A 25,471-nucleotide genomic window follows, 5' to 3' on the forward strand; every position below is an offset into this window, starting at 1 on the left:
CCGGCTGCAACTGACCACTGCATTATCTTGACCTTTTCACCTACTAGATTTCTTGATTATATTTTCAGCTCATGGAGGGCAGGGTATTTTATGTATTCCTTTGTATCCCCTTTATATTTGATGCACATCTCCACAGTCACTCTTCCTACTGTCTTATTCTTTTTCTGCTCTGTATTATAACTATCTGTGCATTTGCATGTCTCCCCAGCACTTATACCACCCTCCCTCCCTAGCTGCTTGAGGTAGGGGATGAATTTCTCTCTTTGCATCTCCTAAGACATTTAGCATGGTGTCTGGCACATAATGGGTGCTCAGCAAATATATTTTGATCTACAATTTGTTAATCTGATTTCAGAGGACCATAAGGATATTTGTGTGCAACTGTGTATTGTGCCACAGAACTTATATGACTTCACACTGTGTAGCCTAGTTTTGGCAATTTTCATTAAAATGTTATCTTATTGTACCTGTAAGACTGTCATTTCAATTTTATTCTTTGTTCTTTCTTGCATGACTCACATCTCTTAAACCAGAAGGATATGACAGAAGGAATTCACAAAAGGTTTGGACAAATTTATGAATGACATAGTCATAAATGTCTGGGTATAAGAAGTGAGCAGCATGCAAAGAAGAAGGAGATAACTTGCATTTTTTTTTCTTTTTTTTGAGACGGAGTGTCACACTGTCACCTAGGCTGGAGTGCAATGGCATGATCTTGGCTCTCTGCAACCTCCACCTTCCGGGTTCAAGCAATTCGCTTGCCTCAGCCTCCCGAGTAGCTGGGATTACAGGCGTGCACCACCACACCCAGCTAATTTTTTGTATCTTTAGTAGAGATGGGGTTTCACCATGTTGGCCAGGCTGGTCTCAAACTCCTGACCTCAAGTGATCTGCCTGCCTTGACCTCCCAAAGTGCTGGGATTACAGCTGTAAGCCACCATGCCCGGCCGAGAACTTGCATTTTTAAAGTGCCTATTAGATTCCAGGGAACTACGTGTTAGGCACTTGACATACATTATATCTCATTTAATCTTACAGAATATTTCAGTATAAAGACAGAACACCTATTTATAAGGCCCAGCTTACACCCATTCAGGTCCACAGCTTCTCCATGTACCAGAGGCGATACTCATCTTTATTAAAATTTTATCAATCTTTTAACACAGATGAAACTTTGGATTTGCTTTTGCTTCTCAGGAATAGAGCATTCATTCTCAGTTCAGGCTTCTACAGCTTAAAACTTGTTTCTGACATAACTTGATCAGTTTATAAAGTCCCAGAGCTTTAAATTACAATGCAATCTGAGATATTCCCACAGCAATAACAGCGATTACATTTGTTCACAGCACTTACCTTTATATTTCATTAAGCTTCCAAATACTGAATAAAGGTAAGACAAACCAAGAAAAGAGACTTCTATTAACCCTGACATCAGCAAATTGTCTCAAATTATAGTGTACCTTCTATTTGTATTCTAGACATATTGAATGGTTTTTGTGAGATACATATTGTACCTCACCTGAGGTTAGGAGAAAATTGGAAGGAAATTAGTTTAAGATGTTTCTAATTTTTAAAAAATAATAGCAACTTTAAAAAGCATCATGCTCCCAAGTGTACAGCTACTGTATCTGGCAGAAATCATAACATTAAAACCAAAGCAGCATCCCTAATCCTTGGGAAATAGCTTGAGAAGGTGGGGCTGCATGTACTGGTTTGTTATTTTAAGTCATCCAGTCTAAGGTCCGTAGTTATACATCTTGAACTATAACATGGTTCCTACTTTCAGGGGAACTGGGGTGATAGGTAGGAACAAAGGTATGCCTTTGGATTAGGGATTATCAGCACACTCACAGGTCCCAGACAGCTTTCCATGAACTTGTTTTGGGAAAACTAGAACAGACATCTTTGCTTTGGAAAACATAAAGCTCATCTTGTATGACTAAAGAAAATGGCAAGGGCTCAAATGACGTTTCACATTTTGGATGGTCCTATTCCAGCCTCTGTGTGCCACTAATTGCTAGAAAAACATCAGCAATGGTCTTTGTAGTGCTTATGGGTTTCTTGAATTTTACATTAGTCAAAGAAAATTGAGAGATCAGGACTACCACCAAAGAACATGTGCCACGTACCACCTATGAAACTTCTTAAAAAAAAGATGAGAATCCAGCTTACACATTTTAAAAATAGCCCCTTCTTTTTTGAGGCTAGGGGATAAAAATATGCACATATTCCAAAGAATTCTTTGTGTGAACAGGTGACCCCTTCCCACAGTCTCTGTAATTAATTGAGAAATTAAAGTTGGTTGGCCTTTGAGATCTCTTGTAAAAAAAAAAAAGGCAGAAGGTCTTGGATATTTTGGAACAAGAGTCCACTATTCTGCCAAGACAGTGTGTTATTGTTATTGAAGTGTCTCTCAACAAAACGGTATTGAGTGGTGAGGACGTGATTTTGATTAGGTGGAATGACTCAGCTCTTCCCCTTAAAGAAGAGAGGACTTGTCAGAGCCTTACTTACCTCATGATCTGGGATCTCAGAGGATAGTGTTTTCCCTAGGATGACCCCGGTCAAGTATGTCCAGCATCGAGCCGTGTTGGCAAGGTTATAGCCTCCTGTCTCCATCAAGAATTGTGAAGTTAGGAAAGAATAGTCATAAAACAGCAGGAGAGGGAAGGGGGGTAAGGAAAGAGAGAAAAATGTTTTAAGAAAAGACAACCTCAAATTGCAGAATTTCCCCTAATCCCCCCTTTGTGATATTTTTAAACCACCTAGTAGGCAGACTTTGGTGGACCAGTCAAATCATGCACAGTGTAAAACTGGGCAGTCCAAGGTCTGCAAAGATTAAATAGGCTCCCATCTCCCCAAAAATATGTACCTGAGGAATCCAAACTCCTCAGTTCCATCAAGAGCCATCAGCAAGACTCAGATCTCTGGAATCCAGATCTCTTGAGGTGATCTACCCAATGGAAAGATTTCTGTGATGAATTTTGCAACAATTCTATAAAATGACTGCTGAATGTGATTTGTATTTTTAAAACTATTGGCAGATCTAGCCCTAAAAACCCAGGAAAGAGAAAAGGAAAATGCTGACAAAAACAGATTTCCTTCTTTTAATGTCAGCATTCCTTTTTGCCACAAAACATAGGCCTGGTGGCAGAGATCAAAGAAAGTGAGATGAGGAAGGGACCGTTGATGGATGCTCTGACCCATCTCGTCAGGTCCTGTCACAGTCACCCAACGGCCATATTATACTGGCTAATAATCAGCACATTTTTGTGCTGAATAGATGTGCTCTGCCATGCAAGCATTAGAACATTGGCCTTTAGCTAAATTCTAAGAGTATAAGGGTAAAATGGAATGATTTCCTAATCTCAACGCAGCCTAAGGGAAACAGAATCTGGTCTATTTAAGATAGGGTGACCATATAAATTATCATACAAAATGGTATACTTTTAAAAGTAAAAGAGGGCACTATTAATCATTACACTGGGATAACATGTATAAACTCAGACATATGGTCACCCTTTTCTTAAGCTTTTCTACTATTTGAAAGGTCACGGATGCTTTGAGTATGTCTTTTAGGTCTCAATGGGGTCCACTGAAGCTTGGGGATGTGGCTCCCTCTACGAATTGTGTGTTAATAGGGGCTGAGAATTTCAGTTAGATAGTACAGGTATTACTTTAAATACTCCTGACACGGAAAAATCTGACTTTATAAGATAGACTTATTTGGCATGAGTATTTAATTTCAAAAAAAGGTCACTATAGGTTTTGCTTAGGTAGTAAACTATCTCTGGTACATATACAATATGATTTGATTTGCAAAAATTCCATTTATGCACAAGCATTTTCAGGAATACACATATTTCCTAAGAAGACTTATATATTCAAATGTCAAAACTTTGGGCTGAGAAAACAAAAAGGCTTTAGAGAATGCTAACAGGCTTTTAATGTAAAGATTATAGCCTCAAACAAAAGTCAGGTTCTAACCTGATGTATATGGTAGAAAGGTCTCTTCCCCCTCCTTAGCTGCACCTGTATCATAATCACCATCCTTAGTGCTGTCAAGAAAAGTAATATGTCACACAGTACTTATCAATTTTATATTTTTCTTCAGTTGAAGTTAATATATTTCTTGCCAGCTTTTCATAAGAGGTTGTCTCTTGTAAGTACCTTTAATTTTGAGCCTTCTAGAGTTTGAGGCTGCCAAAGGACCAGGCTTGTGTACTTGTGTTGAATGCCCACTCATTTAATAAGGCCTCCCCACAATTTCCTCTAACAGGTTGACAAAACAACCAACAATTAGCTCTTCTATAATATATGCATTTTAAGCTCAATCTGCTTGACCATGTTATTTTAACACACCAATCTATTCATCCAATGAAATAAAGATTGTGCCAGGTAGGTAGACAGAAGATTTTAAGCAAGGCATCTTTAAAGGTGGTAGATGTTGTGACAAGTTCTTTTCTCAAATGTTTAAATGCTACTATTGAATAGACCGGGCTTTCTTTTGGCTAAGTAATACAAATAATCAGCACACACCAAAGGCAAGAATGCCCAAGAGACTATAGATCTCTCAATTTTGCTTCACTGTAACAAATCCATGCTTTTTGGGGGAAGAGGCATTCTTGAATTCAGCTTATTTAATTAATCTGTGTGTTTACTACTTACATACAAGTAGAGTTGGAATTTCAGTGACATGTTCCCAAAAGATGATTATTAGAACTGAAAATCAAAGACTACACTGACAGAAGGTGGATCAAAGTCTACCGGGGTTAACATCCTCTATTTTTAAGATTCGAGGTAACCTTTAACCAGAGGATCTTTGCTTCAGGAACTGAAAGTTAGACTTTAGAGTGCCAAGAAGTCAATGCACATGCTAAGCTGAGAAGTGTGTCAGAGTATTTTCTTATCCTGAACTGTGGAGGTGGCAGATTTTATTGACTCAGGCTTCTGGGCCTCAGGTAGGTTGGTATTATCCAATGCAAGAAAGCCAAGTTTTCCAAGTTCAGTGCCAATGGACAAAATGTGGAGGAAGGTCAACAAATTCTGGTAACCTTCCTTTATACTCACCTCCTCCCAAAATGAGTGTTGCCAACTGCCATTGAAGGATGTACTTAAGACACTTGCCAATTCCCACTGGAGTCATGTTAAAGGAGCACATGGGATCCCCAGCTATTGTGTCAGCTCCCAGCTGTAAGACCACTGCTTTGGGATTAAAGGCTTGGTATACTTCCTTTAGTACACTATATAAAATAGAAAGGATAGAAAATATAGGTCAGTTTGGTCTAGGGGTAGTGGTGGTGGTAGGGCAAGTTGGAGGTATAATTGAATTAGCAAATAGTTAAGGGAAAAAAACACAACCTGTCAAACTCATCAAACTTTACACTTAAGAGAGGTGAATCAGACTATATGTAAATGATACCTTAATAAACCTGACTTACAAAAAAATTTCCCTCTACTTCCACCCTCATCAATGAACACATCTGCCCTTCTGTTTTAAAATTCAGACTTCCTTGAAATATTCATATTAATTTAACTTCAACAGCCATAGGACACAGTATACACATTTAGTCCATTTTAAAATCTGGGAAAATAAGATATACATTGAATAGTCACTAAGGGTTCTTTCTGGTTATTTAAGATGAGGACCATACTTGGAGTTTAATCATCTGGTTCTCAGTGGGGGCTGGGGAGAAGAATTACATGCTTTACAAGCATAGATGTTATCAGGTAAGTTTTTATTATGTAAAAGGACTAAAGGGTTATGAAATGCAATCCTCCCTAATGCATATATGTAAACAGGGTATTGTAGGGAAGGTAACTGTAACAACTGATCTAAAATTATAAACCTGAAAGCACCCTAAAGAACAAATTGTAGTGTAACAATGAGCATAATTTTGGATAGACTCATTCAGTGCTACCTACTCAACCTAGCTGTTTTTTTTTTTTTGATAGAACCCTTGTAGATGAAAAGGAAGATGTCAATGTGACAGATGACCTTAGTCAAGCTTTCAGTATTATCATTAATTGAACACTGGCGGTGTCCAGAATGCATTTTTAGGAGTTATAAAGTCCCTGCTCTCAAGGGGCTTACAATCTACTTTCCAGACAGAATATATACCAGCCCTCAAGGGCCTGAATAACTCTTACAGAGACGTATAAACAAGTGTAAAATAAGATACATCAGAGTTGAGAAAATCCAGAGTCAAAAAGTGATAAAAAATGTTGAGGTTAATGACCTCTTCATAATCAACATGTCAAATTACACCAGTGCAGCAAGACCAGAAAAATCCCAGATCTTTCTGAAAATGCAAAAAGAATTCAGGGACATAAAAAGCCATCCTCCCAAATCCATATGTAACAAGGGTATTGAAATTATTGAATAGTGCTCACCCACAGAGGCATTCTTTGACTCAAAGGACTGTTTTGTTTTGATTTCTCATCTACACAGAAAAATATTGAGTGATCATAGAGATTATAAGAATATTATAAAAATAATGACATATGATCCTTAATACAAGGATACTTGGGCCTATTCTCTCTTTCATATGCTTATCTCCTGGGTGCAGAGGGAAGATAAGCTAACTGAATAGTTTAGACGACATTTATTGAGCATCTACACGTACAGAGCACCCTATTAGCTGCTGCTGGGAGACACAGAGGAAGGCGTGATGTCTGTTCTAAAAAGGTTTCTAGCTTAAGGAGGAGGAGGGGGAGGCAACAAGACTAATGTTCTGTTCATTCATTTTTTCCCTCACTTACCACACATTTTCCTGAGCATCCACTGTGTGCCCAGCATGTAACTGTACCAGATGCTGCAGGAATAAAGATGAATATGACACAACCCCTAGCTTCATGTAGCCCGGAAATAGAGGGAAAGACACAGACTATGTCAATAAATAATTAAAATACAACGACAAATGAAGTGTCAGAAATGGCACAGAGTAGGGAATAATCAACTTTTCCTGAGGATTTTAAAAAGGCTCTACAGACGTAACTCTTGACTTAGGTCCTAAAAGATGAGAACTACACTGAGCCAACTCTCAAGATGGCTAAAATGAAAAATGGTAACAACGATTCCTGGTAAGGATGTGGAGAAACTAGATCACAAACATATCTTGCTGGTGGGAACGTAAAATGGTGTAGCCACTCTGGAAAATAGTTTGGCAGTTCCTGTTAAGACTAAAAATAGACTTACCATATGACCTAGTAATTGTACTCTTGGGCAATGTATTTCAGATAATTTAAGACTTATTTTTGTGTAGGAACTTGTACATGAATGTTCGTAGCAGCTCAATTTGTAATAGCCAAACATTGGAAACAACCCAGATGTACTTCAACAGATAAATGGTTAAACAAACGGGTACAACCATGCCACTGGAATATTGCTCATTAATAAAAAGGAGCAAACTATTGATACATGCAAAAAATCTGGGTGGCTCTCAAGGGAATTGTGCTGGGTCAAGAAGGCCAATCTCAAAAGATTATCTGCTGCATGAGCCCATTCATATTACATTTGCAAAATAATAATTACAGAGGTGGAGAATAGATTAGTTGGCTGCCAGGGGTTAGGGATGGATGTAGCTATAAAGGCGTAGCATGAGGGAACCTTGTGGTGATGGTACTGATCTGTATCTTGATTGTGGTTGTAGTTATGCAAGGCTACATGTGTAATAAAATTGCATAGAGCTACACACACACACACACACACACACACACACGTGCATATATAGCTGGTGAAATCTAAATAAGCTCTATGGCTTGTACCAATGTCCAATATCAACTTCTTCATTTTGATGCTGTAATATAATTGTATAAGATGTCAACATTGGGGGAGGCTGGAAGAAGGGTACATGGGACTTCCCTGTACATTTTTTTGCAACCTTCTGTGAATCTGTGATTATTGTGCAATAAAAGTTTTTTAAAAAGTATAGAAATTTATAGGTATGTAGGGTGACGATAGGGAAGTTGGAGGCAGAGATGATTGTGGGGTTACTGGTAGGGGACTAAGTCCGGAGAAGGAAGTATGCATGCAGAAACATGAAGGCTTGACAGCGGGAGTGGTGGGATGAGGCTAGAGAGGTAAACGTGGGCTATATATGCCCGGCAGGCTAATGAGTTTGGACTTTTGCTTAAAGGGTACAAAATGTCTCAAACATTGTGTGGGTGCATGTGTGCATCTGTGTGTGTGTGCTTTGAGGGCATAATTAGATTTCCATTTTAAAGATACTCAAGCTCTATTGTAGGATACCCTGAAGGTTGATGAGGGCTTTTGCAACCATCCAGGCCAGTGACAGCAAGGATAAGGAGGAAGAGATAGATTTGGGAGAAATTTATCTGGTAGAATTGATCGGGTAATACAGAGTGACATACAAGAAAAGCATATACATATAACATTTATGAGTGTTTGGTATTTAGGAGAGAGGAACGGATAAAGGCAGGCAGGTGTTTCTGGAGTAGTTGTTTTGATTATAGCCAGGTAGGGAAAATGAGTCCTCAAGGAGTTCTGATAAAGAGGGCTCTGGATGGGTATTGAAAAGGTTGATAAGAAGCTTTGAGAAAGGTAGGGCATCTTGTACATAGTGCAAACTTCAAAGCAACTGAAGGGAAGCTTACAGAGGGCTGGATTGTGAACACTTTTAAATTCAAGACTGGAAGTTTTCATTTGATTTGACAGTCAAATGGAAACCATTGGAGAAGTAAGAGGTAAGTACTAATGTTGCTGAAAAATTATGCTTAGGAACTTAGCTTTTTGCTCTTGCATGTAGGGTCAACGTGACGAAGTCAACCCCACAGGGGTTGGCAAAAAGGGTATTGAAGCATTCTAGTCATGATGGCAGCAGGAAGCAAGGTAAGGTAAATTTGGAAAAACATTGGGAGGGCTAATTGACAGAGTAGGAGTGGAGCATCAAAGAAGAAAACACTGTGCCAATTCCTCCAGAATTCCCAGGACGGGAAAAAAAATTGGAATATTATTTTTCCTATTGCCACTTCCAAATCTAACATTCTTTCCTCTCATCAATCGCTCCTTCTTTTGAGTCAATGTCATTTGATAATATTACTCAAATACTATGAAAGTTCTTATCTTTCACCTCCCTTGGGGGTTTTAGCACCTCGTTCACAATTTTTCTCATTCTGCCTTTCCTTGTCATCATTTTCTGCAGTTCAATATTCATTCCCTCACTCAAACCTTGATTCAAATACTAGAGACACAGAAATAAGCAATACTCAGGAAGCTTCTGGTCCACTAGGGGAGGAAAACAGGAAAACAAGTAACTGTGATAAGTGCTATAATATTCATTCATTCATTCATTTCATTCAACAAATGTTAATTGAATGCCTGTTATAGGTACTACGTTGGGCAATGGGTTCACAGTATTGAACAAGAGACCTATTCTTTCCCCCCTGCCTGTTCTAACTCTCTAACATCAGAGTTCCTTTATCTTTTCAACAATAGTGATGTCCACCTGCACTCTACTTTATTCCTTGTCATAGACACACTTTGGGGCCTGATAAAGAAGCACTTGGAATTGCTCTTCTTCTAAGGCCCTGAACTCTGAACTAGTTTCTCCATCTACAATTTTCTATCTTTCCAATTCCTATTGTATTTGGTCTTTATTCTTACTGTAACTCTTATTCCCTAGTTTTTTTTTTTCCTATTTTCAAAGTACACCATCCTATAAATTTTTTGTCTTTTGAGACAGGGTCTCAGTCTCTCACCCAGGCTGCAGTGCAGTGGCATGATCATGGTTCACTACAGCTTTGACCTCCTGGGTTCAAGCAGTCCTCCCACCTCAGCTTCCCAAGTTGCTGGGACTATAGGCCACCACATCCAGCTAATTTTTAATTTTTTTTGTACACATGGGGTCTCACTTTGTTGCCCAGGCTAGACTCGAACTCCTGGGCTCAAGCGATCCTCCCACCTTGGCCTCCCAAAATGCTGGGATTACAGGCGTGAGCCATCATGCCCAGCTCAGCCTATCTTTTGACTTCATTTGCTTCATTACTTATTCTGGAGAATATGATTAGTCATTTTGAAAACTTACTTTAGCACCCTAGTTCCCTCACACCTTCGCCATTTTTGCCTTGTCAGTCCTTAAACCCTTGGATGAACCACACCATCAGAATTTTCTCTCTGTTCTGCTGGAGGAAGCTGAGAAATCAAGTGAATTGCTTCCATTAGAGTTTATGCTTATAACTTCAATTCAACAAATTCTACAAACATTAATTGAGTGATTAATATGGGCCACACACTCTCTACAGCTTGGCCACGTTTCACTTTACCTCCAAGTGATGAAGAATTACATTTCTTACAGCAGCTAGTCTAATTTTTGAAAAATACAAATATAATGAGAGGACATTCTTGATATAAAAAATTAAACATGGCCGGTCACGGTGGCTCATACCTGTAATCCAGCACTTTGGGAGGCCGAGGTGGGCAGATCACTTGAGGTCAGGAGTTTGAGACCAGCCTGGCCAACATGATGAAACCTCATCTCTACTAAAAATACAAAATTAGCTGGGCGTGGTGGTGGGCACCTGTAATCCCAGCTACTCGGGAGGCTGAGGCAGGAGAATCGCATGAACCTGGGAGGCGGAGGTTGCAGTGAGCCAAGATCGCACTACTGCCCTCCAGCCTGGGCCACAGAGTGAGACACAGTCTCAAATAAATACATACATACATACATACATACATACATACATACAACATAAAGGTCTATCAAATAAAAGTGAAAAATCTCCCTATTTCCATCTCAACTTCCACCCCAGAGGTAACTGCTGATTAATAGTTTGTTGTGTATCTTTCTAGATCAAACTTTTTCTGTCTCATACTGGACGGAACTGGTTGAAGCTATGTGTAATGAGTGCCTTTACCTCTTTTCTGTACCTGAAAATGTCCTCCATCATATTTCTTCTACCTTTCCAGCTTAATTTATCCCTCTAAGCACTAAATCCTCTTTTGTTGCTTTAAGGGTCATGTATCACCAATGAGCTCTTTTCTTACATCTTCAGTCCCTGAATTCCTGCCGATTCAGTTCCTGTAGGTTATAAGTTAAAAGTCGCCCATCTATCCCTCCCTTTCTTCTCAGCATTGTCCAACTTATCCACATACTGGCCGCCTATACATACTTCTTGCAATCCAGAATCTGATCTTACTGCTCTCCTGAAATTGCTCTCTTAAAGGTAGAGAGACCTCTCGATTACCATATCCAAAAGCCTTTTCTCTGTTATCTTTTTCAAACTTCTTAGAAGCAACTGACAGTTGATTCTACTAAAAAATCTGCAGCTGGTTATCAGGGGCTACAGTTCCAGGAAAAAAATATTTTAAAAGTAATTTTAAAATAAGTTTATTGATCTTCATATACTATACAATTCCCTCATTTAAAGTGTACAATTCAATGGCTTTTAGCATATTCAAAGAGTTGTGCACACAACATCACAATGAATTTTAGAATATTTTCATTGTCCTCAAAAGCAACCCTGAACCCATTACCAGTCACTATCTATTCCCACCACTCTCCAACCCCCAGCCCCTGGCAACCACTAATATACTTTCTGTCTCTATGAATTTGTCTAATTTTGACCTTTCATATCAGTGGAATCATATAATGTTTTCTTTTGTGACTGTCTTCAAAGTTCATTTGTGTTGTATCATGTATCAGTACTTCATTCCTTTTTATGGTTGAATAATATCCAATTGCATGGATAGACCACATTTTATCCATTCATCAGTTGATGTTATTTCCACTTTTTGGCTGATATTAATAATGCCACTGTAGTATACTACTACAGATATACATGTACAAATTTTGTGTAGACACATTTTCAATTCTCTTGGGGATATATACCTAGGAGTAGAATTGCTGGGTCATGTGGCAACTCTATGTTTAACTATTTGAGGAAGAGCTAGACTGTTTTCCACAGTGGCCACACCATTTTACGTCCCCATCAGCAATGTATGAAGGTTCCAATTTCTCCACATCTTCACCAACACTTGCTATTTTTTGTTTTGTTTCATTTTAAATTAATTATAACCATCTTAGTGGGTGTGAAGTAGCATCTCACTGTGGTTTTGATTTGCATTTTTCTGATTAGTAATAAAGTTGAATATCTTTTCATGTGCTTATTGGATATTTGTGTATCTTCTTTGAAATAATATCTATTTCAACCCTTTGCCCATTTTCAAACCGGGTTGTCTTTTTAATATGGAGTTGTAAGAGTTCTTAAAATATTCTAAATATGTCTCTTATCAGACACATGATTTGCAAATATCTACTCCCATTCTGTGGGTTATATTTGCACTCTCTTGATAGTGTCCTTTGCAGCACAAAGTTTTAAATTTTGATGAAATTCAATTTATCTATTTCTTCTTTTTTTGCTTATGTTTTTGGTGTCATATCCAAGAGACCACTTCCTATTTCAACATCATGAAAATTTACATCTATGTTTTCATCTAAGAGTTTTATAGTTTTAGCTCTTACATTTAAGTCTTTGATCTATTTTAAATTAATTTTTATATATGGTGCGAGGTAAGGGTCCAATTTTATTCTTTTGTATATTGATACATCCAGTTGTCCTATCATCATTTATTGAAAAGACTGTCCTCTCCCCCATTGAATGGTCTTGGCCCCTTTGTGTAAAATCAATTGACTATAAATGTGGGGGTTAATTTCTGGACTCTGAACTCTTCCATTAATCTATATGTCTGTCCTCATGCCAGCAAGATGCAGCTTTGATTACTGTAGTTTTGTTGTAAGTTTTAAAGTTGAGAAGTTTGAGTTTTCTAACTTTGTCCTTCTGTTTCGAGATTGCTTTTGCTATTCTGGGTTGAATTTCTGGATACATTTTAGGATCAGATATGTCAATTTGTGAAGAGAAGTCAGCTGTGATTTACAGCTCCATTTTGACTATGCTAAACCTGTCATCTTACCTCTTCTATTCCCTGACTCTGTTAATGATATCCATCTTTTCAGTCACCCATGTTCAAAACTGAGGAATTTGAAAGTCACCCTTTCAGATTCCTCCCTTTTCCTGTTCCTTTCCAATTACCAGTCTTCCACCAATCTCTCTCCTATTCCTTCCTCTCCACTTCCACTGCAGTACTCTAATCTAGCCCTTATGACCACCTTCATGGATTACACCAATAGCTTCCTAATCAGTTTCCCTGCCTCAAGTCTCTTCCCTCTCCAATCCTTCACACACACAACCATCAAATTAATTTTCCTTAGGGATATAGTTTTGATAAAGTTACTTCTTAATTCAAAAACCTTTAATGTCCCTCCATTGTCTTTAGAGAACACTTAATATTCTTAGGCTATGATCCAAAGTGCTTTGTAATCTGACTATGGCCTACCTTTAAAATCTTATTTTCCAATAACACCTTAACCTATATTATTCTATAGGCAAACTGAACTCTCCATTGTTCACCTCACTCACCTCGTATTTTCTTGCAAGTATGCCTTTTGTCATGTACTTACTTGTGCCTGAAAGTTACCTTTCTACATGTCTACATCACAGCCATTCTTTAAAGGCTAGCTTAAATTTTATCTCCTCCATGAATGAGAATGATAATAATGATGACAACAGCTAACATTTATTGAGAACTTTATTCAGAATAGAGCACTGTTCTATGTATTTTACATGTCTTAACTCATTTGACCCTCATAATAATTCATAACAGGTATTATTTTTAATCCTATTTTACAGACGGGGAAACTGCCATACAGAGAGGTTAAGAAATCTGTACAAAATCACACAGCTATTAAGTGGCAGAGCTGGTTTTTGAACCCAGGCATCCAGGCACCAGAGTTTTTGCTCTAAACCACTACAGTATATCTGCTTCCATGACTTACTGAGCTCCTATGCATCAGATACTATGTCAGCCACTTTACCCACATTATGTCAATATAACAGCAGATGCTGTTGCCAAAACTTTACTGGGAAGAGTGTTAATCTTCCCAAGCAAGCTTTGATCTTATGATTCCCTCATTCTAAAACCTTCAGTGGCTCCCAAAATGTTTACAGAATATGGTACAAATTTTCATAGCTAAGAATTCCAGCTCTTCCGTGATGTGGTTCCCACCCAGGTTTCCAATCTTCTTTGCAACTTCTCCTTCATGCACTTTACAGTCCAGCCAAACTAAAACCACTGCTATTCTTTGTACATAGCTCAGTCTCTCCCAACTTTGATCTTGCTGTACCCTGTGTGTAGAACATCCTTCCCTACAATCTCTGTATATTCAAACTTGACCCAGATTTTATAAACACTCATATACATTCACACACTTTGTAAAGATAGAGTAATTAGCTACCCTTTAGAAACCAGATCAAATGTTACCTCCTCAATTATGCCTTTTTCTGAAGTATTTTCTCTCTTTGAATACCCACAGCATTCTATCTCTTATGGTTCTTACAATTTTCTATGTTTTATTTATTTAAATGTGTGTGAATATGAAAATCAATCTCTATTTATTTATCTAACATTTAAAAATTTCCACTAACTTCCTCGAGGGTAGAATCAATACTTTATACATAGTAGGCATTCAATAAATAGTCATTAAATGAATACATGAATGAAATGTCACTCCAGATTGCTTTTGGGAAAGTTTCCCTAACCACTGTAACAGTACTGTTTGCTACACTGCAAATCATTAATTTTTCGTTTTGTGAAAGTATAAAATCTCTTATCCAGAAAGGAGGGGGAGGACAGGCATCTCTTTATACTACATTAGTAACTTCCCTATAAACATACAAGATATTCATTTAAAATGCAGTTTTCTTGATGAGAAACCTGATCCTTCAGTATTCAGCAGTCTAGTTTTCAGACAAGGCTATGCAAATGGGGAAGACAAGCTGCGGCAGCTGCTTCTACAGGCCTGGATATGGGGCAGGAGGTTCGTACCTGAGGAGGATAAAAGCCAGAGTGGTGACATTAATGATGCTTTTGGATAAAAGAAAAGCCCAAGAACAAAATCGTAGAGTTATTCTCTTTTCTTTGATTCCATCAGGGTAGAACACAGCTTCTACTGTGTGCCTTTGAGATCTTTCACTGGTGCTTCTTTACCTTTAATATCAGGGGCTGAACATGTTTTGTGTTTTTTTTGTTATTTAGATAATCAATATCCTAAAAGATTCATCTCAGGGCAATGGGATGCCAGAGCAATGGTGTTATAGTCACCCTTAACCGATACTGGTGGTGGGGTCTGGTAACCCTAACTTGTCCCTCTAGCAAGACCTCTGATGGGTTCATGCTCCTAGAAGGTTTAGTCTCCTGACTTTCTAGATTGCGCACCAGTCTAAACCAGCCTTGTCATCTTCATGCTTTCCAACAGACACTCTCAGCACCCTCTAGAGACTCCCTCAATAGAGATTAAAGAATGAGAAATTCAAAGTTGAAAAACCAAGAAGGGTAGGATGCAGGAGAGAAGAGAAAAATATTTGCTACTAACGCTTTGAATTCTCAATGTCAGCCTGAGAAAAGTTATTGCCAGCAGCAAAACCCCTTTCTAAGACATAAATTTTAAACCTATTGCATTTGATGGGATTGAGAGGCAGACTGTGTTAAGGACCCAAAGTATTACTAGTCAGTCCCAAATGGGAGCCGTTCAACTTTCCATAGGTATGTTTTCTCTAAATTCTCTCAATCCTATCTGAGCTCAGGTACTGCTGACTCATTCTGCAACAACTCAACCTGCCAGGGGATGCAGCATATGGTAAATGCCTCAGTGACTTCTGAATATCTATTACAAATGGTTCAGGGATGCAGGGATTTGGGAGGAGGGAGGCTGCCTTGCAGTGAGCATGATGTGTCATTTTGTTGGAGAACATGGGTGCCTCTTGGACATATTCAGAAGACATTTAATTTTCTGTAAGTTTCTTTTTCTGCTTTTAGCATCAAACAAGCTGTACTGGTTCCATGAACTTCTAAAAACATGAAAGAAAAAAAAAAATCCATAAAATAAAAGACAAACCTTAAACTCCCAAACCAACCAACCAAACAACCAACCAACCAGCAAACAACCTCATATCCCTTTCGCTGTTTTAATTTTCGTAACGTAATTTCTTAACATTTTAAAGGGGCATCTTTTCTCTCACTGCTGAGTCTATTATATAGAAACATAGATTCTAACGGGCATTCTAACATGCCTTGTAGTAGGTAATTCTACTCATCAATTACGTGTCACCTTGGCAACAGAAAGGGCTGCATACTATTTTTAGCATATTATTACTTATCTCTCACTATACCTTTTAGAAGTAAACCATTCTCATTCACACAACGGAAAGTGAGTCATCCAGAATTAAAGTCATCCAGTGTTTTCATGGCACCTTACCAGTGGCCTGAAGTGAATCGTCAGAGCTAGAATTAGAACACTAATTCTAATTCGAATGCAATGCTCTTGTTACTAAATCCCAATGGTCTTTGGCTATCTTCATTCTGAGAGGCCAGAGGACCTAGCAAGCAGAGTGTACATTATCTGGGCAGGGGGTAGGGTGGGCAAAGTGGTAGGCTGGTTTGGAGAGCTAAGCTGAAAAACAAAAAATGGAAGAAGACCTAAAGAATATGAATCCTAAGGCTATCTGTGCTATTTGATCTGGGGTAGGTCATTTAACTGTTCTGTAACTACCAGGACTGCTCATAGGGTAGACTGCATTCTGCTCTGTGTCACATCATTTGACCAAATGTCTCATCTGTCCCCCTTTGCAACCCCTACAGCACTCAGTTCAGGGAGAATGCTGGATTTGGAGTCAGATAAGGTTGGATCCAGTGTTTGTATAGCAACTTGGACAAATCACTTCCCTGAACCTCAGTTTCCTTCTCTGTAAAACAATAATATTCTCTCCCTCACAGGGTTATTGTGAGGATTAAATGATATAACATTTGTGAAAAGTCTTCTCCCAGCATCAGGCATATAGTAAGCACTCCATAACATTGAATGAATAAATGAATGGCCTCAAGTCAGGCCCTTTGAGTGCTATGTTAATTCTTTCAGCCCACTAGGATACTGGTGAGTTCAGCACAGCACACCAGAGCAGTGACTTCCTGAATAGTATTCTAATGGTCCCCAAAGGCAGAGAGAAATTTCATCGTGTCACTGCCCGGTTATACCTGTTCTGGGAATACAGTAATTCATTTTCCAGTGCTGCCAATCTATTACCTTTCACCAAACACAAAATTCGCTTTAAGAAGGGACAGAAACACAAGTGCCTTTCTGTTATATAGAGGTTGGGAGAATATATTATTAAAATTGAAACCGACTTCTCTGATTTCTTAGGCAAAAAATCAGATTGGAAGCCAAACAGCTATTTGGCCTTTGCAGACCCTGGATAGCGATGCCCTTGGGGGAAAGGGGAGTGTTGGAGTCATTCCAAACTATAGTTAGAACATTTACGTGTATATTTACTGCTTGTGCTTATGCTCTCTGCCTTAGTTTTTACTCTCTAAGCCTTGAAGAATTCACAATTTACCTAGAGCACAGTTTAATACATACGGGTGGGAATAAAGGCCTATATCTCTGTTTCTCATTTCCTAATCACATTTTCTACCTTCCTTATATAACTGATACCTCTTCTTTTCCAATTCAATTGCTCACTTTTCAAACTTAGGTGAACAATAGTGATTTGTTAACAATAAACATGCCCCTAGCCCTTCCCTCACTCTTCTTTACCCCTGAGGGCCTCCCTAAGATTCAAAGCCAAAATTCTGCCATATAGTTAGCACCTGGTGCAGCTCATCAAAATATAATATCCTTTCCCAGATGATTGGAAATCTCTGCAATGCCGTCATACAATGAGGTGTGCAAGAAAGAGTTTGGGGATTGATTTTCATCATTAACTTGATATTGCATGGTTTTTGTGGGACTTAAAAAGAAATGCATTTTTATTACTTTTAAGTACTGCACATAGAATAACTCCAACTCATCGTATTTTAACAGTTATTTTTCTAGGGCAGGATGTATGTTAAACATGCCTATGTTAGAGTGTCTGGTGGATCATTTAGGATCAGTGTCCTGTTGCTTGATGAAATCCAGATCACTTCAATGAAATCCAGATGGGGAAACTGGATCTCTGGCAATGGCTGCCAGATCTTCTCCATATGAAATCTCTCTAGTCTGTATGCAAATTCAAAACTCCATGTCCTGGAAATCCCAAACCAATCAAGTGGCGCTCCGCTTCTTAGTTACTGGACTAAACACAGGGAAGCGATTCATTCTTCCCTGAGGAAATAAGCATTTCTTACATACATCTATCTTGGCACAAAAAGGGCTGGCTAAGCAAATTAATAGTGTAAACAGGACTGCACGGGGGAATGTTTGTCCTACTTAGGAGAATAAACTTTTTATGCACTTTGTGCATATCCACTTACATACAAATAATTGATATGCTAATTACAAATGATTCTTAAAGCCCCTTCCCTGAGGTGCTGTACTATGCTGTTAGTCTAGTTTGAATTACTAGCATGTCCAGTGCTTGAAAGTAATAAAAATGCATTTTAAAATATCCCATGATTCAGACTGGCTTTCCTCTAATTAGGCTGAGTTAGTGAGGCTTGCCTGTATTTAAATAGGATAGATATTTTTCCACTTCACCCCTAACATGTTTAAGATGGTCTCCCTCCCCTCTCTATTCCTCCATCCCCCTCAACACGGAGCTGGTGCACACAAACCCCTTAGCTTCTGGCTCACTATGCAATGGCACTTGCATCACCTCCAGGCAAACACATTGCTTTTAGCCCCTGGCACACACACGTGCCCTTTTGCTTATTAACTTGTTAGCTGGTTATTTGATACAGCTTTTTTTGAGGAGTTCTTTCCTTTAGTCCTTTTTTTTTTTTTTTTTTTTTTGACGGAGTCTTGCTCTGTCACCTAGGCTGGAGTGCAGTGGCGTGATCTCGGCTCACTGTAACCTCCGCCTCCTGGGTTTTCAAGCGATTCAATCTGCCTCAGCCTCCCAAGTAGCTGGGACTACAGGCACGCACCACCAAGCCCAGCTAATTTTTGTATTTTTAGTAGAGACGGGGTTTCACCAGATTGGCCAGGCTGGTTTTGAACTCCTGACTTCAAGTGATCTGCCCGCCTCAGCCTCCCAAAATGCTGGGATTACCGGTGTGAGCCACCGTGCTCAGCCCTTTAGTTCTTCTTTAAGTACCAATGGACATGGCTCTTTCCTGGTAGTACAATGGGTTAACAGTGCACACAGAGCAAAGTCCAGCCAACGTAACATCAGGCTTTTTCATCAGGTGCTGGACACTGGGTTTAACTAAATCTCTGTATAGTCCTTGTCAACACATACCAACGAGGCAGCTCATCAGTCTCGGCAGCTGCTAGGTGTACGGCAATGTCAGGCACAGTCGTTCAAAGCCATAACATGTCGAAGCAAAACGTAAACAGTAGTTTTTCTAGGCTACACTGAAGGGACAGAGCAGTGACTAAAGAATGTGGGAGAGAGAGGATTAGGGCAGAGGTTAGTGGGGTGCATGGTGGAGAGCAGCTGAGAGGAATAATATGAATTTTGATGTTAGAATATCCTATGAAGCCCAGATTATAGTCAAGTCTGGGGTTCTTTTCAGAGCAGAGTTATGTTAAAGGGTGTAATTTTCAAGATTTCCATTTAGGAGCAAGGTCTTCCTGTCTCTGGAGAGCTTCAGAACATGTTCTAGCATCAGAACTTATTCAACTGCTGCCAAAGAATCAGGTCACTTGCTCCAGGAGGCAGGGATCAGTCAGCGTAACAAGAGACCAGAGAAGAGGCACATCAGAGAAATAGCACAAACCTACAGAATTCCAGAAGACTGTCTTCCTTGATACAAATGAAACAATATACCTATGAAGACTTGTTTACTCAGGGTGGGAGGGACTGTCATGATGGCAGGGCTACTTCGTGCAGTTCAGCAAACAGTCATAAAAGACATCAGTTGAGAGAGGAAGGAGAATATAAGAACTGTCCCTCTAACCACCTGGATTTAAAGCCCTAAGGATTAGGTGAGAGAAAACACCGGTTCGCCACTGCAACCCTAAACAAATCCTGAGGACAGGCAGGGTGAGTTCACTGACTGAGGTTTCAGGATAACTCAGTGAAGCACAGTATCTCCCTCTTCCTAATTATCCTACATTCGACACACTTAGTGCCTCTTGAATTTAATATTTTAAAAGACACATCAAAGTAGGAAGAATAAATGAATGGCTCACTTTGGCCTCATTTCCACCTGTGGCTAATATTAACAGTAACTTTAATTAGTGTCTGAGTCATCCATTTTCCAGAACAACAGGTAATTTTACATCTGCCATACCCCGGAGAGGCAGGATAAAAGTTTATTGAATAGAACAAAAGCATTTAACACAACTACCTTACTTACAGAGGGCTGAGTTCAAAGTGCAAGGCTTATAGAATGAACTAGCAGCTTCTGTTACCTTAATCACTGGGCGACAGTGAGCTAGTGATTATCAAGGTAGTGTAGCTGTGAACCAACTGAAGAGAGGTAGAATAAGTTGTAAGGAATTTTTTATCAGTTCTTAGATTGTAATGAAATGGGGAATGTATTAGCTTGTGCTCATGCTGCTGTAAAGTCAGGAAACAACAGATGCTGGTGAGGCTGTGCAGAAGTAGAAATGCTTTTACACTGTTGGTGGGGGTGTAAATTAGTTCAACCATTGTGGAAGACAGTGTTGCGATTCCTCAAGGATCTACCAGAAATACCATTTGACCCAGCAATCCCATTACTGGGTATATACCCAAAGGAATATAAATCATTCTACTATAAAGACACATGCACATGTATGTTTATTGCAGCACTATTTACAATAGCAGACTTGGAACCAACCCAAATGCCCATCAATGATAGACTGGATAAAGAAAATGTGGCATATATATACCATGGAATACTATGCAGCCATAAAAATGAAAGAGTTCATGTCCTTTGCAGGGACATGGATGAAGCTGGAAGCCATCATTCTCAGAAAACTAACACTGGAACAGAAAACCAAACACTGCATGTTCTTCCTCATAAGTGAGAGCTGAACAATGAGAACACATGGACACAGGGAGGGGAAACTCACACACTGGGGCTTGTCAGGGGGTGGGGAGCCAGGGGAGGGAGAGCCTTAGGACAAATACCTAATGCATATGGGGCTTAAAACCTAGATGATGGGTTGATAGGTGCAGCAAACCACCATGGCATATATATAACTATGTAACAAACCTGCACGTTCTGCACATATATCCTAGAATTTAAAGTAAAAAAAAAAAAAGACTAGGTAATTTATAGAGGTTCTGCAGGGCTGGGGAAGCCTCAGGAAACTTACAATCATGGCAGAAGGGGAAGCAAAGATGTCCTTCTTCACATGGCGGCAGGAGGAAGGGCAGAGTGAAGGGGGGAAAGCCCCTTATAAAACTATCAGATCTCATGAGAACTCACTATCATGAGAAGAGCATGAGGGAATTGCCCCTATGATCTAATCACCTCCCATGATTCCCTCCCCCAAAACGTGGGGATTACAATTTGGATTACAATTCAAGATGAGATTTGGGTGGGGACACAAAGCTAGACCATATCAGGGATGAAGATGGAAGGCTAAATAATTACTTGTTCTCACATGCAAATTTCTAGAGGGTTCATCCCTTCTCATCCAATGAAAGAGAATTTTAAAAAATTTGTATTGCTTAAAATAGTTATTTATGAATATGTGTGTGTATGCATTGCTTTTGCCACATCACCAGGCCTAAAGGAGTAAATTACACTTTTTCGGCTCTCTTTCACTGAAGATCTACCTGCTTCCTTTTTTTTTTTTTCTTGAGACAGAGTCTCACTCTGTCATACAAGCTAGAGTACAGTGGCACAATTTCAGCTCACTGCAACCTCTATCTCCCAGGTTCAAGTGATTCTCCTGCCTCAGCCTCCTAAGTAGCTGGGATTATAGGTGCGCACCTATAATCCCACACCTAGCTAATTTTTGTACTTTTAGTAGAGACGGGGTTTCATTATGTTGGCCAGGCTGGTCTTGAACCCCTAGCCTCAATCAATCTGCTCACCTTGGCCTCCCAAAGTGCTGGGATTACAGCTGTGAGCCACCTGTGCCCAGCCCTACCTGCTTCTAAAATTGAATGATAACCTGGAGTCCCAGGTGGAAGATAAATTCTAGATGACTTATTATAATGAAAGAAAAACCTATCATAATTAAAACATCTCTTCTTTAAATATTAACAGTCAGTCAATAGTGAAAGGAAACACTTCCCTTAAATGCCCTTTAGTGATGTCCCTTGGTCCTCATTTTATTCAACTGGTACTGGTTGAACAGCTTAGCATGGATGGAGAATCTCTACCCTTTATGCAGATATGGCCTTCCATGAGGACCAAGAGGTGGTATAAATTTTGCCTATAGTTTAAAAATGCTTGATGTTAAAAATTTTTAGCTATACTCATCTAAAACAACCACATGAAAAAGATGTAATTCCATGAGAAGACCTCTGTAAAATGACAGGGGACACTATTCACTTTCTAAAGTAGGAAGTCAGGATTTTCTCCATTGAAAATGAAGGGAAAGGTGGTTTTACAGAATCTGCATGTTTTCAAACTTTAGGAATTGAAAACCTAAGAAGTTAATTCTGGCAATATTTATCCTTGTTTTCTATCTATAAAATTACAAATTAAATCCTTGAGATTAAACAATTCTTTTTTGGGCAAAAATCTAAGTTGCACTTACACAAACAAATACAATGGATTGCATATACTGTGGATCATGTGGTTCATTTGCATAGTTAAATGGTTTCTATTTTGGGGAGGGGATTTTCTGCAATCCCCTGAGATAAAGTTTTCCAAGAAGTCCCAGGGATGGTGTTTTTTAATTTGTTTGCAACCATTAAGTTTCTCACTTCCATGTGACAACTTTGGGGACAATATAGTCAATAGTTAAGAGGCAGACAGACGTGGGTTCAAACATAGGCTTCACCATTTACTAATTGTGAGACCTTAAGCAAGTCAATCTTTTCTCCAGTTTTCTCATATCTCATGAGAAATCAGAACATATTACAATTCCCACTGTAAAATGGCAATACTAATAGCTACTTTAGTAGGTATTATAGATTGCGGCAGGGATCAAATGAAGCAATGTAAATGTTTAGTGTAATTACTGGCACAGGCAAGGGTTCCCTTAGAGTTAAGCTCCAGGGTGCAGAAGCCTCATCTGCCTCATTTGCAAGTACCAGTCATAGAGTAGACAATACATTTTTTGGCCAAATGAATGAATAAAATGCTTTTATTATACTTAAAGATACACACACAAGAATGCATGTCAAATGTTAAGCACAGCATCAGGCAAACAATAAACTATGTAGCTTGGTAGCTCCTTCCCCAACTCTCCTTCTTGTGGTTAATGTTTTTAAAACCCTATTGATATAGTTTGAATGTGTGTCCTTTCCAAATCTCATGTTGAAATGTGATCCCCAATGTTGGAGGTAGGGCGTGGTGGAAGGTATTAGGGTCTTGGAGGTGGATCCTTCATGAATGACTTGGTGCTGTCCTCATGGTAATGAGTTAATTCTCACTTTATGAGTTAATAAGAGCTGGTTGTTAAAAGAACCTAGAACTTCCTCCTTTTTCTCTTGCTCCCTCTTGTTGTGTGATATGCTGACTCCCCCTTTGCCTTCCATCACGATTGTAAACTTCCTGAGGCCTCACCAGAAGCTGAGTAGATGCTGGCACCATGCTTTTACAGTCCGCAGAACTGTGAGCCAAATTAACTTCTTATTATTTATAAATAACTGTCACAGGTATTCCTTTATAACAATGCAAAACAGACTAACACACCTTATAAAGTGACTTGAGGTGTTCAACTCTTTTGTAGGAAGGTCAGAGTGGCTTCAGAGAGCTGAATTTTGGCCCCAGACCCCAGGAATTGATCCTATGCCTAAAATACCACTGACATATATTTCAGAAGCAATGACAGAGTCTAAGAAAAATTATCATGCCATAAACATATAATATAAAGATACTATAATTTTTTTCTTCTTTGTTGGGTATCAATGGGGCTCAGTATAGATAGACAAAAAGATTCTACCCAGGAATAAAAACTTAGGCTTTAATGAGCTATTCCTTTAATGACTCTGCTGTTGTCCTAGAGAGCAAATCCTTTCTGGGTAGGCTACTTGGGTAAGGCTGTTAACAGCAGAACTAATGTTCCAGAAAAGTAGTTAAAGAGCTATAAAATAAATATTTAAAATAGAAAAGTGTAATATTTCTCCCATAAAAGGAAAGAGGTACGAATCTTAAGTTGTTTATTCACTTCTGGGGTCTCTGAATTTTTTTTAAGTTAATAGTCTTTGATGGGGAAGAAAAGGTTTCTTTCAATTTTGAGCTATACAATATAAGCCATAGAACTCAAGGCAAATAGGCCAAGGACCAAATACAGGTAGGTTCTTATTTTAATGACTACTATTATGAACTCTGGTTCACTAGAGTAAGGCTATTTCTCTGGATGGGTTGGTAGCTCTAACTAGTGGAGTTTTGCCTATATAGATATAAACACTGCTACTGAATGAGAACTCCATTTTAATAGAATCTTTTATAAGTCCTATTTGTTGAGAAGTCTGTTTAACAATGTATCTTCCTTTTGGTGAAATTACTAAGCTGAATAGTTGAATATTCTTAAAAAAACACGATTGTTTTTCAAAACTTTGAACTGTCAACTTCACCCATACACATTATAAGCACTTCATATATGGTTTTCTTATGCGATATCTATTGATAATCAGATATTTAGTAAAGAAAACTTTCTGGCTGTTAGGGCTATAAAATGATAGGTAGGATGAGAATTAAGAAGTATTGGCACAATTCTAAATTTCTTCATTCGAACTTCACATATGTCATGGAAGTTCAGAGTGGACAAGTAGTTGGGTCATCCTGAAAGATTTGAGATTTCAGAATAGTGCCCTACTATTTATCAAAATCTCCCTTTAACCAACAGCAAGGTCATACTTGTTAGTGTCCTTTTCTCTCAGAATCCTTAACTATAAATGCTCCCAAAATTGTCAACACAGAGTTTTAGGTAATAGATTAAACATTATTAAGACTATCTCAGATTGCATTCAAATATATTATACTTAGAGAGCAAATGGGTTAAACATAGGCAGTGTAATATTTCCTGTCTCAGATGATAAAACTTGGGAATTAGCAAACCCTCCCTTTCGCAAAGCAGCCTCCCTTTCCCACCAACCTTCATGGGTATATGCGTGTGTGGCCCGGGGATGGGGTGGTGGTGGGGTCAAGTTTAGGCCTTCACATACATAAAAAATATAGTATACCTCTATCATCTCTATACTAGGACTATAGGCTTCCATTTGAAGGAGGAGGTATGCTTACCAGAGCAATGTTGATGATGTTCCTTTATGCTGGTTAAAACAGGGCTCTACTTGTGATACCAACTCTAGCAGCTCTCATGAAAATTATGGGAAGCTTTTGGGAATTAGTGGCCCTTGCCCT

General features: G+C 38.9%; 1 protein-coding gene across 10 annotated transcripts in view; it reads right to left on the bottom strand.

The window, feature by feature from the left end:
* HDAC8 (histone deacetylase 8) overlaps window positions 1-25,471 on the bottom strand; it is a 245,871-nt gene that overhangs the window by 129,936 nt on the left and 90,464 nt on the right. For 8 of the 10 annotated variants that reach the window (XR_001337671.4, XM_055106675.2, XM_008969141.4 and 5 more), the window contains 2 exons: window positions 5,071-5,243; window positions 2,515-2,609 (listed from right to left, as the gene is read on the bottom strand). Coding sequence is in view for 9 of the 10 variants with exons in the window: in XM_055106675.2 (XP_054962650.1) it covers window positions 2,515-2,609; window positions 5,071-5,243 (268 nt within the window). In the remaining variant the exon portion in view is untranslated. Of the gene's footprint in view, window positions 1-2,514; window positions 2,610-3,960; window positions 4,059-5,070; window positions 5,244-5,264; window positions 14,903-25,471 lie in introns of those variants that run through there. The other 2 variants (XM_063601908.1, XM_008969171.4) reach the window with 2 other exon arrangements.

The sequence above is a fragment of the Pan paniscus genome, chromosome X (genome assembly GCF_029289425.2).
Source record: "Pan paniscus chromosome X, NHGRI_mPanPan1-v2.0_pri, whole genome shotgun sequence".
NCBI lineage: Eukaryota > Metazoa > Chordata > Mammalia > Primates > Hominidae > Pan > Pan paniscus.